This window comes from Colossoma macropomum, unplaced genomic scaffold (genome assembly GCF_904425465.1).
Source record: "Colossoma macropomum unplaced genomic scaffold, Colossoma_macropomum, whole genome shotgun sequence".
NCBI lineage: Eukaryota > Metazoa > Chordata > Actinopteri > Characiformes > Serrasalmidae > Colossoma > Colossoma macropomum.
In genome coordinates this window covers 30,439,128-30,453,022 of record NW_023494801.1, presented here as the reverse complement: position 1 = coordinate 30,453,022, position 13,895 = coordinate 30,439,128, and the positions used below count along the sequence as shown (strand labels likewise).

At 38.1% G+C, this 13,895-nt stretch overlaps 1 protein-coding gene across 1 annotated transcript; it reads left to right on the top strand.

Annotated features, from left to right (window-relative positions):
• The first annotated feature begins 189 nt into the window (after positions 1–189).
• Positions 190–11,952, top strand: lyar (Ly1 antibody reactive homolog (mouse)). Its single transcript, XM_036589726.1, has 8 exons — positions 190–590; positions 1,376–1,490; positions 2,976–3,083; positions 4,622–4,705; positions 6,746–7,070; positions 7,315–7,377; positions 10,028–10,113; positions 11,527–11,952. The coding sequence occupies exons 1-8, from the start codon at positions 469–471 to the stop codon at positions 11,659–11,661; spliced, it is 1,038 nt and encodes a 345-aa protein (XP_036445619.1). The 5' UTR covers positions 190–468; the 3' UTR covers positions 11,662–11,952.
• Positions 11,953–13,895: the final 1,943 nt, after the last annotated feature.

Below are 13,895 nucleotides of genomic sequence, written 5' to 3'. Positions count from 1 at the left end.
TGAATGTGACTAAATATAATCTTCTTTACTTCTAAATGCGCATGACATATAAAACATTATATTATATACATATTATATATGTGTAAATACGTTTTAAATGGTTTTAAAAAAAACTTTAAAAACAATCGATTATGGGTTGCAGCTCCAATGTTACGGAACCATAAGTGTTTAGTGAATCTACACGGAGGGTAAAAGGCGGTGCACGTGTTGCCGGCGTGGTTTTGAAGTTTTTCTGCGTTCGCTCGAGATTAACAGGAATTTTAAAAATACTGAATAGTTTGAATAATTCCTGCTGTTCTTATTAAGTGTAGGAAAAGTTGCACACTTATAGGAAAAACGTTTGAGCTGCATAATCAGCGTAATTAGACTGTAGTTAGTACCACATTATAACTGGGTCCACCTTAACCGGGTAACTCAACCTACTTTTATACATGAGGAGGTAGAAGTGTTTGTGTGTTTGGATCCACCATGGTATTTTTCACATGTAACTCGTGTGGTGAGTCGCTGAAGAAGGCGCAGATCGACAAACACAAGGGCATGTGCAGAGGATGTACATGTTTGTCTTGCATCGACTGTGGAAAAGATTTCTGGTAAGTATTTAAATGTAGGTATTTCTGCGTGGAATTCAGGAGCTCACGCTGAAACATGTGGCCTTATAGACATTTTGTATCGATCCCCACGAAAATCTGATATATGGCAATATATGGATTTCAAATATATGAATGAGCACATATGAGCACATATGGATTTCCCTTATATTCAGTCTACATTTATCACATATGGACATATATGTGACTTATATGCCAACTTATTTGAAATGGGCCTTTTTCAATTATGGACATGTATGTCAGCCATATACCAACATGTTTAGTTAAGAATGACAAACATATAACGCATATTTCTAACAACATGTGACAGAAAACATTATTTATATATAAATGACATATATTACTTACATGCTAACTTTTCATGCATCTTCTTTGCTTCTTCCACATACTTCCTGATGAAGTGAAAAATAGTAAAACAGCTACTTAATTAAACTCTAAAAACATGCAATAAAATCATTAAAACATTAAACTAATGGAAGTTTTATCCCCTGACACATTTAAATAATTTAACATTTAAAAACAAACAGTTAACAAAGTAAACAAAAATAACTATTCTGGAATGTATTCAGCCATATCAGACATATATGTATGATCCATATATCATGCGTATGTCTAATAATTGATACTTACATGTATGTACACAGCAGATAATATCTTAAAATATATGCCTGACCGTTTATGATATATGTGCATATATGGCCATATTTTTGATGTCTGTATGGGTCAGTGCAGTTATTAACTAGTTATTTTTTTTCTCTTGCCAAAAGGGGTGAGGACTATAAAAGCCATGTGAAATGCATCACTGAGGACCAGAAGTATGGCGGTAAGGGCTACGAGGCCAAAGTCCAGAAGGGTGATATGAAACAGCAGCAGTGGATTCAGGTGAGTACCTATTTTCTACTTATTCTAGCATATGTATGTCGGTTGGCCTGATCATTTGCCCCTTAAAATACCAGGTTTGTTCCATACTAAGGCTTCTTATTCAGTAACTAAATGGACTTCAGTGCAAAGTGGTTGAAGTTATAGAAGTGTGTAATAAAACTTTGGGCCCGCCGGTGGGCACTGGCCATTTAAGGTGTAAAGGGATATTCTGGAATAAAACTAGTATTGTTTCTCATTTTGTGTAAAATTCTAAAGTGCAGCATAGCATCCTTCAGCACTGTAGTTGTTGTTGCAATATTGTATAAAGACAGAAAATCAGTAGAACAACAGAGTCACAATTTAATCTCCAACGCAGTGTGTTTATTTACGAATCATGGCTGGGGAGAAACTCCTGAAACAAACCCAGTGATCTCCACCTGAAACAGGAATTACAGAAAGTTAAATAAGGGTGAACCCCAAAAAAAGGGTGCTGTTCCATTTAATTGTTCAACAGAGCACAAAGAAGTTACAGTCCGTTGGTTACACCTAACTGTGATATGAATAAACAAGAGTGTGTTAACACACATACAAAATAAATGAGAAGGAAGGAAATACTTCAAAATACTGGGTCTCTGATGTCTGTTATCTTAAAGCTGTGCTAACATGCAGCCTCAAGGCCATAAACATCCTACCATCGTGTTATCAACTGGATGGTCTTCAGTTGAAGGAACAGAGAGAAATTTTCTACACAAATGAAAGGAGGAGATGGTCAACTCCTTCACTTTGTAGCACACCAATGCAAAACCCTTAAGTTAACCACCAGGACCACACAGTTTGCGCATACACAGAGAGGGCAATGAGAGTTCACTATAAAATGTATTGTGATTAACTGAGGAATCAACTATTCATATGTAAAATTAGTTTTTGTAACCTTAGTGGTTTAATAGTATTCATGATTTTGTTTCGTTTCTTGCATTTCCCTCCATCAGTGTTCTTTCACTACAATACCCAACATGCCCCTGCCAAAATCCCCTTTGTGCACAGATATAATGTTAGCTATCTGCATAAGCCAGCAAACAGGAAATAATAGAGAGACTATTGTGGCACCACTGTAGGGGGTGAATAGGCATATTAATGACACAAGTAACAATGGTTACTACTGGCTTTTTTATGTGTACAATTATAGGTAAAAGCCCATGAAGCCCATCTCTCATGTACAATTTATCAGTCCACCAAGAGTGACTGTCTGGTCAGAAAGTGTCACTGATGAAGGCAAAAGGATGGCTCGCACAAATTGTGTATCAATAGATGGGCTACAGTCCCCAACTGTACTCTAGCAAGGTGAAGCTGCAATGGAGGGTTTAAAATGACCCTATAAATGTATATATGTTGTATATTATATATAATATTATAGTTTAGTACATATTGTCTTTAACTTGCTTATACGCATCTCTGAGTATGTATTGTATTCTGAGCTGGAATCTAATTTCATCTTTATTCCCATAGAGAATACAGGAGGCCATGAATAAACCAGCAATTAGTCCCAAACTGAAAGACGTGCTAAATCAAGTCAGTTCATATGACAATGTTCCGAGGAAGAAAGCCAAGTTCCAGGTATTTGTACCAAACAGTGCTGTGTTTCATATTCCATTCCTTGCTGTCCATGTAAATTATTTGTCAATTAAAGATTATTTAGATTATTAAGCAATATTAATAATTTTGCTGTATGTTTTTGCTCTTTCTTTGCCTCAGCACCTCGATCATTAAAAGTTTCTTCTTTGTGATAAGTAATTCCTTCAGTTATGGTACAATGAAATATCACTCTTAATGCTTCCTGTAATGCATTTACAGTATTCTGATAATGTCACACAGTTGCGCTGCCACCTTTTTTGTAGGCAACTTCAAGTTGATTTGGCAGGGCAGTGTCAGTTTGTTGAGATATCAAAGCCATAACTAATTCAGCAAAAGCAATAGAACATGTCTTATGAGGAATGCTCACTTTAAAAACCAATACATTTGAATGTACTGCCTTGATTTTATTTGATTTGATGCTGTAGTGACAACAAATGAGAGCTGAAATCTAAATGGCTGAAATTTCCCAGCTGCGTCCCATATACTAAACCATATATTAGCACACTAAATAGTAAAAAACAGTGCAGTACCTTAAGAAGTGCTCTCATTAATGTAGTCTAGCAGCTCCAGTGGCTGATTAGAGCTCTGCTGTGCTACCCATTAGCTGCTCATTAAACACTTCCAAGCGTAAGTTTTCAGGAATTTTAACCTTTGAGGTAAACTGTGTGTCTATAGATCTTTCTGTGACGTAGAGTCTGCTTCTTATTTGTCAGCTTATTTTTCAAATTTTGTCCTGAATGTCACAGCTGTATCAGTTAAGGTGGAATGGAAATCTGAAATCTGAATGGATCTGAATAAGAAACTGGCAAATAAGTTGCCAACTCCAGCTTAATCGTGTTAACAATTTAAGAGCTTTTGCAGTTTTGGTAGCCAATTTTATTAGGTTTTGTAATATCTCATGCGTTGGAATGTCCCAAGCTTGAAAGGTGTGCAGGTTATTCACATCCAGTCCACCAATCAAGCTTATCCTCTTCTTCTTCTGTCCTGGAGATTGTATTTAACGTGTCCACACATCTTTTCATCTTTTTCATGGTCATTTTGATCTATTTTGTTCACGAGACAATGTGTGCTGTGAATTGAATACAGTTTGATTTCATGCTATAAAATAATGGTGGGCAAAGGGTGGTAGACTTAGTGCTGACAGAGTCCTGACACTGCTTAACATGAGGATCAGGTACCTGTGGTAATACCTCAGATATGCTAACTCATTTGTGAACATTCACCCAAATGTTTCAGTGACCAGAGTGTGGAGAAATCACTAAGCTAACGTTAACCAGATTCTTATTCAAATTTTTCATTCCACCTTAAATAGAGAAGTCCTAACAAATAATTGCTGCTCTGCTCAAGGAGCAATGGAAAATTGTAACAAGTAGCTAGCGTAAAGGAAGCCAACTTCGGCCTGGAGATGTAGCATTACAGTTTACATTTCTTGTTTACTTTTATATAGATATTGCACTTTTGTTTATACGTTTACCTGTAAACTTTTCCAGCATCACATCAGTTTTCTCTGTGTTTTGCAGAACTGGATGAAGAACAGTTTGAGGATCCATGACACACGTCTACATGACCAGGTTTGGGAGATTTTCTCAACCGCTGACAACAATGTGAGTAGTTTCTCAGTCTCACGCGCACAGAAACCAGTGACATCTGAGTGTGTCTCTGTCCTGCACTCGCACATGCATTCATTCATTAGCTGATCAGCCAAGACGTGTCTGGTGTAGGAGTGTGCATTCTGACTGATTTTGATATTCACACTTACCTTAGAAATGTATCGTCACTGTCAATTATATATAATTTGAGCTCAGCTGCTGTCCTTTTACATTGTGTGAAAATACCACGATGAACCAATAGAAATGCTCCAAAAATGCTTCAAATAAAATCTCTCTACATTAACTTACATTGAAAGTTACATTTTTTTACCCTCTCCTGTGAAGTTACTATTTTTGAGATGCTTGGTTTTCTTAGGACAGCAACAATATTTGTTTCTGGACCATCAGTCAAACCTATTTAGCTATAAAAGCCACACTATCTCTGCCTTAACAATGCATTCCTGGCAAGGCACCCACATTAAGGCACTTGTGTTTTGCAGTAGCAAAGCGTAGCATAATATATTTATCATTCATTGAATTTTTGGTCTGTAGATTTTCTGTCTTCCCATGATGAAATGCTGTAGATACAGTATTTCACTATTTGAATACTGGCACCTCAAATGGTTAATTGAGTACTTGAGTAACCGTGCACATCCCTAGTCTGTTGTCCAAAGTTTGCTTCTTTAGTTTCACTCTACAGGCTAATGTAGCTAACAAGTAATGGAAGCTTATACAGTGCAATGAAAACGTATTTGCCCATTTGATTTCTTCTGTTTTCGCATATGTCTTCACCAACTTGCCCTGTGTGAAAAAGTAATAGTTCCCTTACTCAACCAATTAACCTAATTTAGTTAGTAATTGGAATCAATGAAATTAGACACACCCAGGCTTGATTACTGTCAGCCATGTTCAGGAGGGGGTCTGAGATGCATTTGAGCCACGTGTTATAGCAGTGTAAACGAATCTGTCTGTCCAAGATACATTTCACAACTAAATCTCCTCCCAGTACAACTGAAACCCCTCCCCATGTAGTAAGTCACTGGGCACGTGATCTTTGTCTACAAGGAATATAATCATGGACGACGCACATGACTGCATAGCGGATTAAACAAAATGCTTAAAAACAATATGGACAAACACTGTGCAAAACAGGAAGAGGCTGAACTAAAGAATTGGTAATTGGTTGTGGCGTAACCAGCGGATTTGCATATCTGTCCCACCCAGCAATTGGATTTCAGTCCAACTAACCTGAGACGCATTTGACTACCAAGTGTAAATGCATGTGGCTAAAATCTTATCAGGATACAATCAGATACTAGTCACATGAAATCACCAGGAGTAAACAGGGTCTATGCCACGGTCAAAAGAAATTCTGGAAGAGATAAGAAAATTATTTATATCAGTCTACAAAGGGTTAAAAGAGGCTAAGGTTCTGGGACTCAGAAGTGGCTGGCTTACCAAAATGTCTTTAAGACTTAGGGTTTAGTTGGGTTATCTACCAAGACAATGATCCAAGTCACAAGTGCAAATCCATCTCTCAACATCTTAAAAGAAACAAAATTAAGGTTTTGGAGTGACCTAGTCAAAAATTCTTGACTTGAAACCTGTTGAGATGCTGTGGCAGGATCTTGCACAGACCTCCAGTGAGGCTGAATTAAAGCAATTCTGCTAATAAGAGTGGGCCGAAATTCCTCCACAGCGATGTGAAAGAAAGATCTCCAGTTATAGGAAGTGTTTGGTTGCCGTTATTGCAGCTAAAGGCGGCACAGCCAGTTAAGTTTAGTGTCCAGTTACTTTTTTCACACGAGTGATAATGAGTGGTGGAAAACTTGTTTCCTTCAGTGAATGAAATTATCATGTAAATACTGTATTTTGTGTTTCCTCATATTCTCCTTGACTTATATTGTGTATGAAAATCTAAAGCAATTGAGTAACAAGTATGCACTAAACTGTCCAACCAGCTTTAACCAGAGTCAGCCGCCCAGAGAAACCAGTTACCAAATCACTGAGTGAAATGTTGGTTATATTCAGCTGGATTTGTTTATTCATGTGCAGCAGCCCAACGGAAACCAGCAACCTGAATCCAAACCGGATCCTCCACAACCTCCCCAACTTCAAGAGCAGCAAGAGGAGGAGAAACCCAGAGAGAAGAAAAAGAACAAGCGAGAGAGAAAAGAGGAGCGACAGAAAAAGAGCAAAAAGAAGCATGCAGAGAACGGCAATGCGGAGCAAGAGCAGAATGGAGAGATCGCATCAGATGAGCGACAGAAAAAAAAGAAGAAAAGAAAGAGAGCAGCAGAGGAGTGTGAGGAGGAGGGACAGAATGAAGGGAACGAATCAACAGATAAACCAAAGAAAAGGAAAGGAGAGGAGCCAGAAGGTAATGAGCCTTTTTGAATGTACATGTATGTTGTAAATGGGTCGATTAATGGTATTTCACGATATATAAAACCTGGTGATAAATAGACTGTTTCTGTAATCATTTCAACAACCATGTCGGGCTGCAAATATGGAATATTTTTGAGTATTCTGTCCACTTCATACTGCCATCTAGACATGGTCATACTGTCACTCTTAAAGGCATAAGATTTGTTTCAAACATTCAGTTTGTTTTTCTTCATCAGAGGACCAAAGCCTGGAGGATGTGGAAGATCAGCAGGAGGAGCAGAATCAATCCAGCACTAAAGGTACTCACCACTTAGAGCACAGTCAGAGTTTGGACCTTCGCCTATAAGGGGAGTAGGACATTTTAGTAGAATAGTGACATCACCACTGTGAAATAATGCAATGACTGAAAGTGGTAAACACATCAGACTTATCATACATTACCTAAAAATGACCATTAAGTTACTCATTTTTCAGGAGATTAGATACAAAACAATCCTCCTTCATAATGAAGGATGGGTAGCTGTCAACAAAGCCTGTTGAATGTGTTTAGTACTTTTAATGTAAGTCAATGAAACCAGACAATTTTCCAAGTCATTTTGGGCTGTTTCTTTTGGCCCATTCATCATTAAATTTACACACATTGTAAGGGGCAACAGGTATTTTAAATTAATATCAAAAACTGAAAAATGACAAATGGAGATACAAGGTTTTCTTCCGACAGCAGCGATATATCTTACATGCAATGTCAAGCTTGTAACAATAGAAGAACCCTTTTTGGTGCTACATAGAACACTTGTGTGTGTGTTTGTGTGTGCATATATATGTATGTATGTATGTATGTATATGTATGTATGTATGTGTGTGTGTGTATGTGTATATATATATATATATATATTAGGGGTGCGGGAAAAAATCGATTCTTAGATGCATCGCGATGCAGACGTGAACGATTCTGAATCGATTCATAAATGTCAAAAATCAATTTTCTAAATATTTAATTTATAACGTAATGTTGACGCAACGCAAAGGGTGGAACTTGGAATTGGGTAAGTGCAGCGCCCGGTCAGTCTGTGGCGGCACATAACAAAAACACAACTGGATGAGTGAGAAATCCGACCGGCTCCCTCTGCATTAAAGCCAGGTTAGATCAGGAGTCACAACACAAATGTTAAGAAGAGCCATTTTGTCCTTTCAACAAAAATCAAACCACCTTGGGAGCCGCAACATTTAATGTCCAGTATGTGTCAGTATGTGATGATGTCCTAGTTTAGGCTAAAAAATATAAACGAAAACACAGACTTACTCTGCTCTGCTTTAAGCTTTAGGTACAGCCGCTTTTCGGGAAAATTAGAGAAGCGACTTCATCTTGGCAACTTTTTAGTGTTTGACAGTCTCTCGTTGCAGATTTAACGTACCAGGAAACCAACTGCGCTGCTTATAAATGCGAATAAGTCCATTCGTCTCCAAATGTTTGTCTGTCTTTTTCTTTTCCTTTTTCGTTCGCTACTAGCTCAGCGAAACCTCGTTGCTAGGTGACCTACAGTCTTTCGCGCCCCCCTCTCTATCCCGAGACCAAAACCGAAGTTATGAAATCAATAAAAATATATAACATGCTGCGTGGACAGCCATTAACACTGGATCTTATTTCTCCTTAACAGCGCATTTTATCACAGATGAGTGGCAGCAGCGTCTCCAAACAAGAGCAGTGAATGAGAGCCTTCTAGTTCTCTTGCCACGTCACTTCCATTTGTTTTATTAATAAAAGATATTGGACGTAAATGCATTATGGATCATTACAAATACTTTGTTTTAAAACTACAAAGTCCTCAGACAGTAAGAAAATGGAAATCATGTATAGAAAAAAAAAGATGCATCGATAATCGTTTTATAATCGCATCGCAGCCCTCTGAATCGTAATCGGATCGAATTGTGAGGTGTCTAGAGATTCCCACCCCTAATATATATATATATATATACACACACACACACATACATCCCTCTATATATATAGAGGTGTGAAAAAACGTGTGTGTGTTTTTTCACACCTCTATATATACAGGGAGAGAGAGAGAGACACACACAACACCTTTTCCATCAGTCTGAAGAACCATTTTATGATGCAAATAACCTTAAAGTATGCAGATGGTTCTTTGAGTGTTCATGGTTCTAAAGAACCCATGAAGAATCATCTTTTGTAAGAGTGTAGTTACCAGTAACTGGTAACAAAACTGTCTTTTGAGTGACACTGATAACACAACTGTCACCTTTGCTCCACTATCAAATGAGGAGAGGGCGATTGCCTCTCCACAACACCGGTCAGCAGCACAGAAGCTCTGTGTCATTTACACTGATGGGTGTCAGTATAGAGTTCCAAGAACGTCATTATATTAATTGCTTCATGAGGCAAACAAGTACATCTCTTATTGCTCCTTTAATGGCTATTTTGACTGGATATTAAATAAATGAAAGGTGGGCTCTGACTTTTCCACAGTACTATAGAAAGTCATCCACCATAGTGAGACAGAAAATCCAGTATTAGATCGAACTAATCTTAAAGTAAGATGATGAGTTGATGCCTATTTACAGTAAATTTGGAAATAGGGATCAACTTCACTGTTTCTGTGTAATATACAAATATTAAACATCTTAGTAAGTATAAACCTTTAGATAATGTCTTTCAGGTTATGACTGTGTCCAAACTTTTGACTGTAAACTCTGTAGAGAAGCTCAGTACTGTGTATGTATGCAAGCTTGTCTGTCCTGCACCGTGTGGACGGATAATTAATAGAAAGTAGTGCTATGTATTGAACAGTAGGGGGCAATGTTGTAGCTCTATTTTTCCGCTTAGAATAGCAGCACAAATGAACCTGAGTAAAGCGACAGTCTAAAGGAGTATAGTGAAGAGTCTGTTTGTGCAATTGATGCAACCTCTTTATCTCTGTCCTGAAGGAAAGTTTAACTGGAAAGGGACGATAAAGGCGGTTCTACGGCAGGCACCAGACGAAGGACTCTCTGTCAAAAAGCTCCGCAAGAAGGTGAGACCCTGAGCCTGTCAAACACAGTCAGCTCCCTGCAGCTTATCAATCATTCAGCACCACAGGGTGGGGGCCAATGACTTTGTAGAGGCATGTAAGTTCTTGCGCCCAAACCACCAGCATTGTGTAACTAGATCAAGTTTTCCCAAGATCCTTGTTTGCACCACTGAGAGTCCTATGAGAGTCCTACAGCAGGCCATTCATTCTTTTACGTAGGCTTTGACGTTTGGTCGTTAAAGAGCCCATGTTGTATATTTTTCTTGTGTTTATTTTATTTTTTTTTAACCTGAGGTCTGCTTATGACATTTGTGTGTTTTTATGTGCCAGAAAAAGTCATAATTAATATTTCTATGACAATTATCCAGTCTGTCTTTATAAACTGTTTTTATTTCTTGTGGCTTTAAGACTGGTATATGCGAATGAGCTCTCTTCTGTTTGGCTGCCCTGTGTTGCACCTAAAACACTTATTATAAGGCATGAGTGGGCAGGGCTAAACTGCTATAGACTAACAGGTGACATCTTATTAATTGTGACGTCACAAAAGCAATGAAGTTCAAAACGGGCCATTTTTAAGCTTAGTTTTCATGTATGGGATATATGGACTAGGTAGTGAACAGTATGTTTTAAACTTTAACAATGTTTACATGCTACAGCAACTTTAATTTTAAAGGTCCCATTTGAAGACCCACAGAAAGTAAAAACTCAACTTTTTCCACTTAGAACTTAAGTTTTTCAGAAATTTTTAACCCAGCTGTGTTTGGATGCCTACCTGCAATATGCAACATGTATCAGTAAACTTTAAATATCAGCAGATCAGGCTAACGAAAGGCTGTTTTATACCAGAAATTGGGCCAAATGGTGGAAAGCTAAATTTACAACACCTGTTCCTTGCAAATGGACAACTAAAAAGTAGATGGGGAGTGTATTTTGTTTCTAGTAGCATGAGGGAACAAAAATGCCTTTGTGTGCTGCTGTTGCAGGGCTTTTGTTAATATTGTTTATTGTTTGAAAACATCTTACATTTTTAAGTGCCAACATTGGTCCACCACGGACCGCTGGCCCCACCACCGAGGGTTGTTCAGTGGTTGAGCAACCCTGGTATGAAACGCTAGCATGATATCAGAATAATTTTATGCATGTATCTGCAGTAGAATTGGTTTTATACCACTGAAAACATTGAAAAGCTCTGAATGGAACTACATGTACTGAAATCAGATCCATTTAAACATTAAGAGATCTCAGCAGTTTAATAGTTGTTATAATAATTGTAATGCCATTAAACTACAGGCAGGGCCATAAGTAATTGGTAGAAAGTTCCTTAAAATTCCAGAGAACAGTACCCTGATGCAAAGCCTATAATCATGTTTTATAGTGGTTGGCTCAATTGAGTCTATTCTCTTGTTTTGTTTGCAGGTTTTAGCAGCGTATTATTCATTCAGTGGGGATGCAAACTACAAATCAGAGGAGGAGCTTTTCACTTTGTTCAACAAGAAGATCAACAACCCAAAGTTTAAGATTCTGAAAGACAAAGTCAGACTGCTGAAATGATCAGGATTCTCCTTCTCTCGGACCTCGAGCCATACAATCCTCCTTTTGCTTCTGGAAGCAGTTTTATGTACAATACAAACTCTGCTTTTCTTACAATAAATGTTCTCTATGAACAGATCTGTTGCTTTGCTGAAGTGAATGTGGCCCCACAGTTAGGGGACGTATTAAGCTGCAGTCATGCAGACTTTTTGATGGAAATTTTTAATAAGAGGACTTTTTGATGGAAAACTTTCATGAGAAATTCATAATTTTTGCAACTGTCATTATGAATGATTTGGTGTTATAAACTTTCATTTGGGAAGATAGTATGTGTATTTTTTTTTGCATTCACCTTTCATGAACTTTGACACAAGAATTTGTGTGGTTAGATGGTAGCTAGTTTGACTATGTTGACTTCTGACAGGGCAGTGCTTCGTATAGCAGCACTGATGATCTACAATGGTGGAAATGTAAATTTTAGCAGTGACTAGGCATGACTCTTTATGTAATTCTTCCTTAAACTGAAAATGAATGAAAAACATATTCAAATATTTAAGTCTGACTTACAGAAGAATATCGAACATGTACACAATGTCACCAGGCATTTTCTGGGCTCCCAGTTCAGGACAGCTCTGGCATTACCAGACTAATAATGGGGAAGAGATTAGATTGTTAATACCACTTATGAGCCCCTGAAATTGCTTAAATGTCCAAAAAGTTTAATACAGTGTTGAAAAAATTGTTGTTTTGATTTCTCTAATTGCTTGTGTGCAAGTTTTAGCCTCTCTGTGCTAACGTTTTAGCCAGAGAGTGTGCCACGAGGTGTAGGAACTGAGATTGTGGGGTAGTTCGTTGCTTATTGTTCTCTGAGTAACTGCTGTTCCTGCTGCTTTCCGGTTGTCCTGCAACTTTTTTTCAGTGACTGCTAGCTTCTCTTATACCTTTCTTATCATTAGTCTGTGAAATCTTGCATGGCATACCTGTCCAAGGATGATTAGTTGTGGTTCCATGAACTTTCCACATGCCCAAGCTATGAAAAAACACATAATATTGTCTATTACCAAAATCAAATCACCATAATAAATAACCTATAAAAGAAACCTTGAAAGATATTATAACCATTGTCTTCAAATTAGGTTAGCAAACTCTGTTCTCCCAAGTCTGATCATTTCCATCTCAGCACTGAAGTTATTTAGTTCACTCATATTTATATGAAATGTGTGATCAAGTAAGGTCTGAACAAAGCTTGTAAGTGAAATTGGACACAATACAGCACATCTGCTGCAAACCAAGGAGCATATCACATGCCACAGTTTCACACCACCCAGTTACTTAGGACATATCAATTGACTATTGGATTCAGTGTCACTAGCTACACCCAGGCATGGTTACCAACAGAACTGTTGAATCTAAACGTCACTTAAATAGAACCTGGCACAATCTGGCAATGTGAAGCAGGCGAGAAGGTCTCAAAAAGCAGCACATGATGCCACGTTCTAAAGAGATTCATATACAGATGTGAAGCAAAGTCATTGAAATGTGCAACTCTGGAAAGGGTTACAAATCTATTGTTAAAGCTCTGGAACTCCAGCGAACCACAGTGAGAACCGTTATCCACAAATGGAGAAAACTTGGAACAGTGTTGAACCTTTACAGGAGTGACTGGCCTACCAAAATAGAGTACTAATGACTCATCCAGGAGGTCATGAACCCAGACGAAAAGAACTGCAGGCCTCACCTTCTTCATTTAAGGTCAATGTACATGATTACACAATAAGAAAGACACTGGGCAAAAATGGATGACCCCCAGGATTTTTGGGATAATATTCTGTGGACTGATGAGTCAAAGGTGGAACTTTTTGGAAGACATGGGTCCCGTTATGTCTGATGTAAAGGAAACACTGCATTCCACCAAAAGAACATTATACCAACAATCAAACATGGCGGAGGTAGTGTGATGGTGTGGGGCTGCTTTGCTTCTGCAGGACCTGGATGACTTGTCATAATTGATGGAACCATGAATTCTGCTCTCTATCAGAAAATCCTGAAGGACAATGTCCGCCTGTCAGTTCATGACTTAAAGCTCAAATGCAGTTGGGTTATGCAGCAGGACAATGATCTGAAGCACACAAGCAAGTCCACCTCTGAGTAGCTCAAAAGAAACAAAATTAAGGTTTCAGAGTGGCTGAGTCAAAGTTCTGACTTGAATCCCACTAAAATGCTGTGGCAAAACCTTAAATGGGCAACCCTCCATT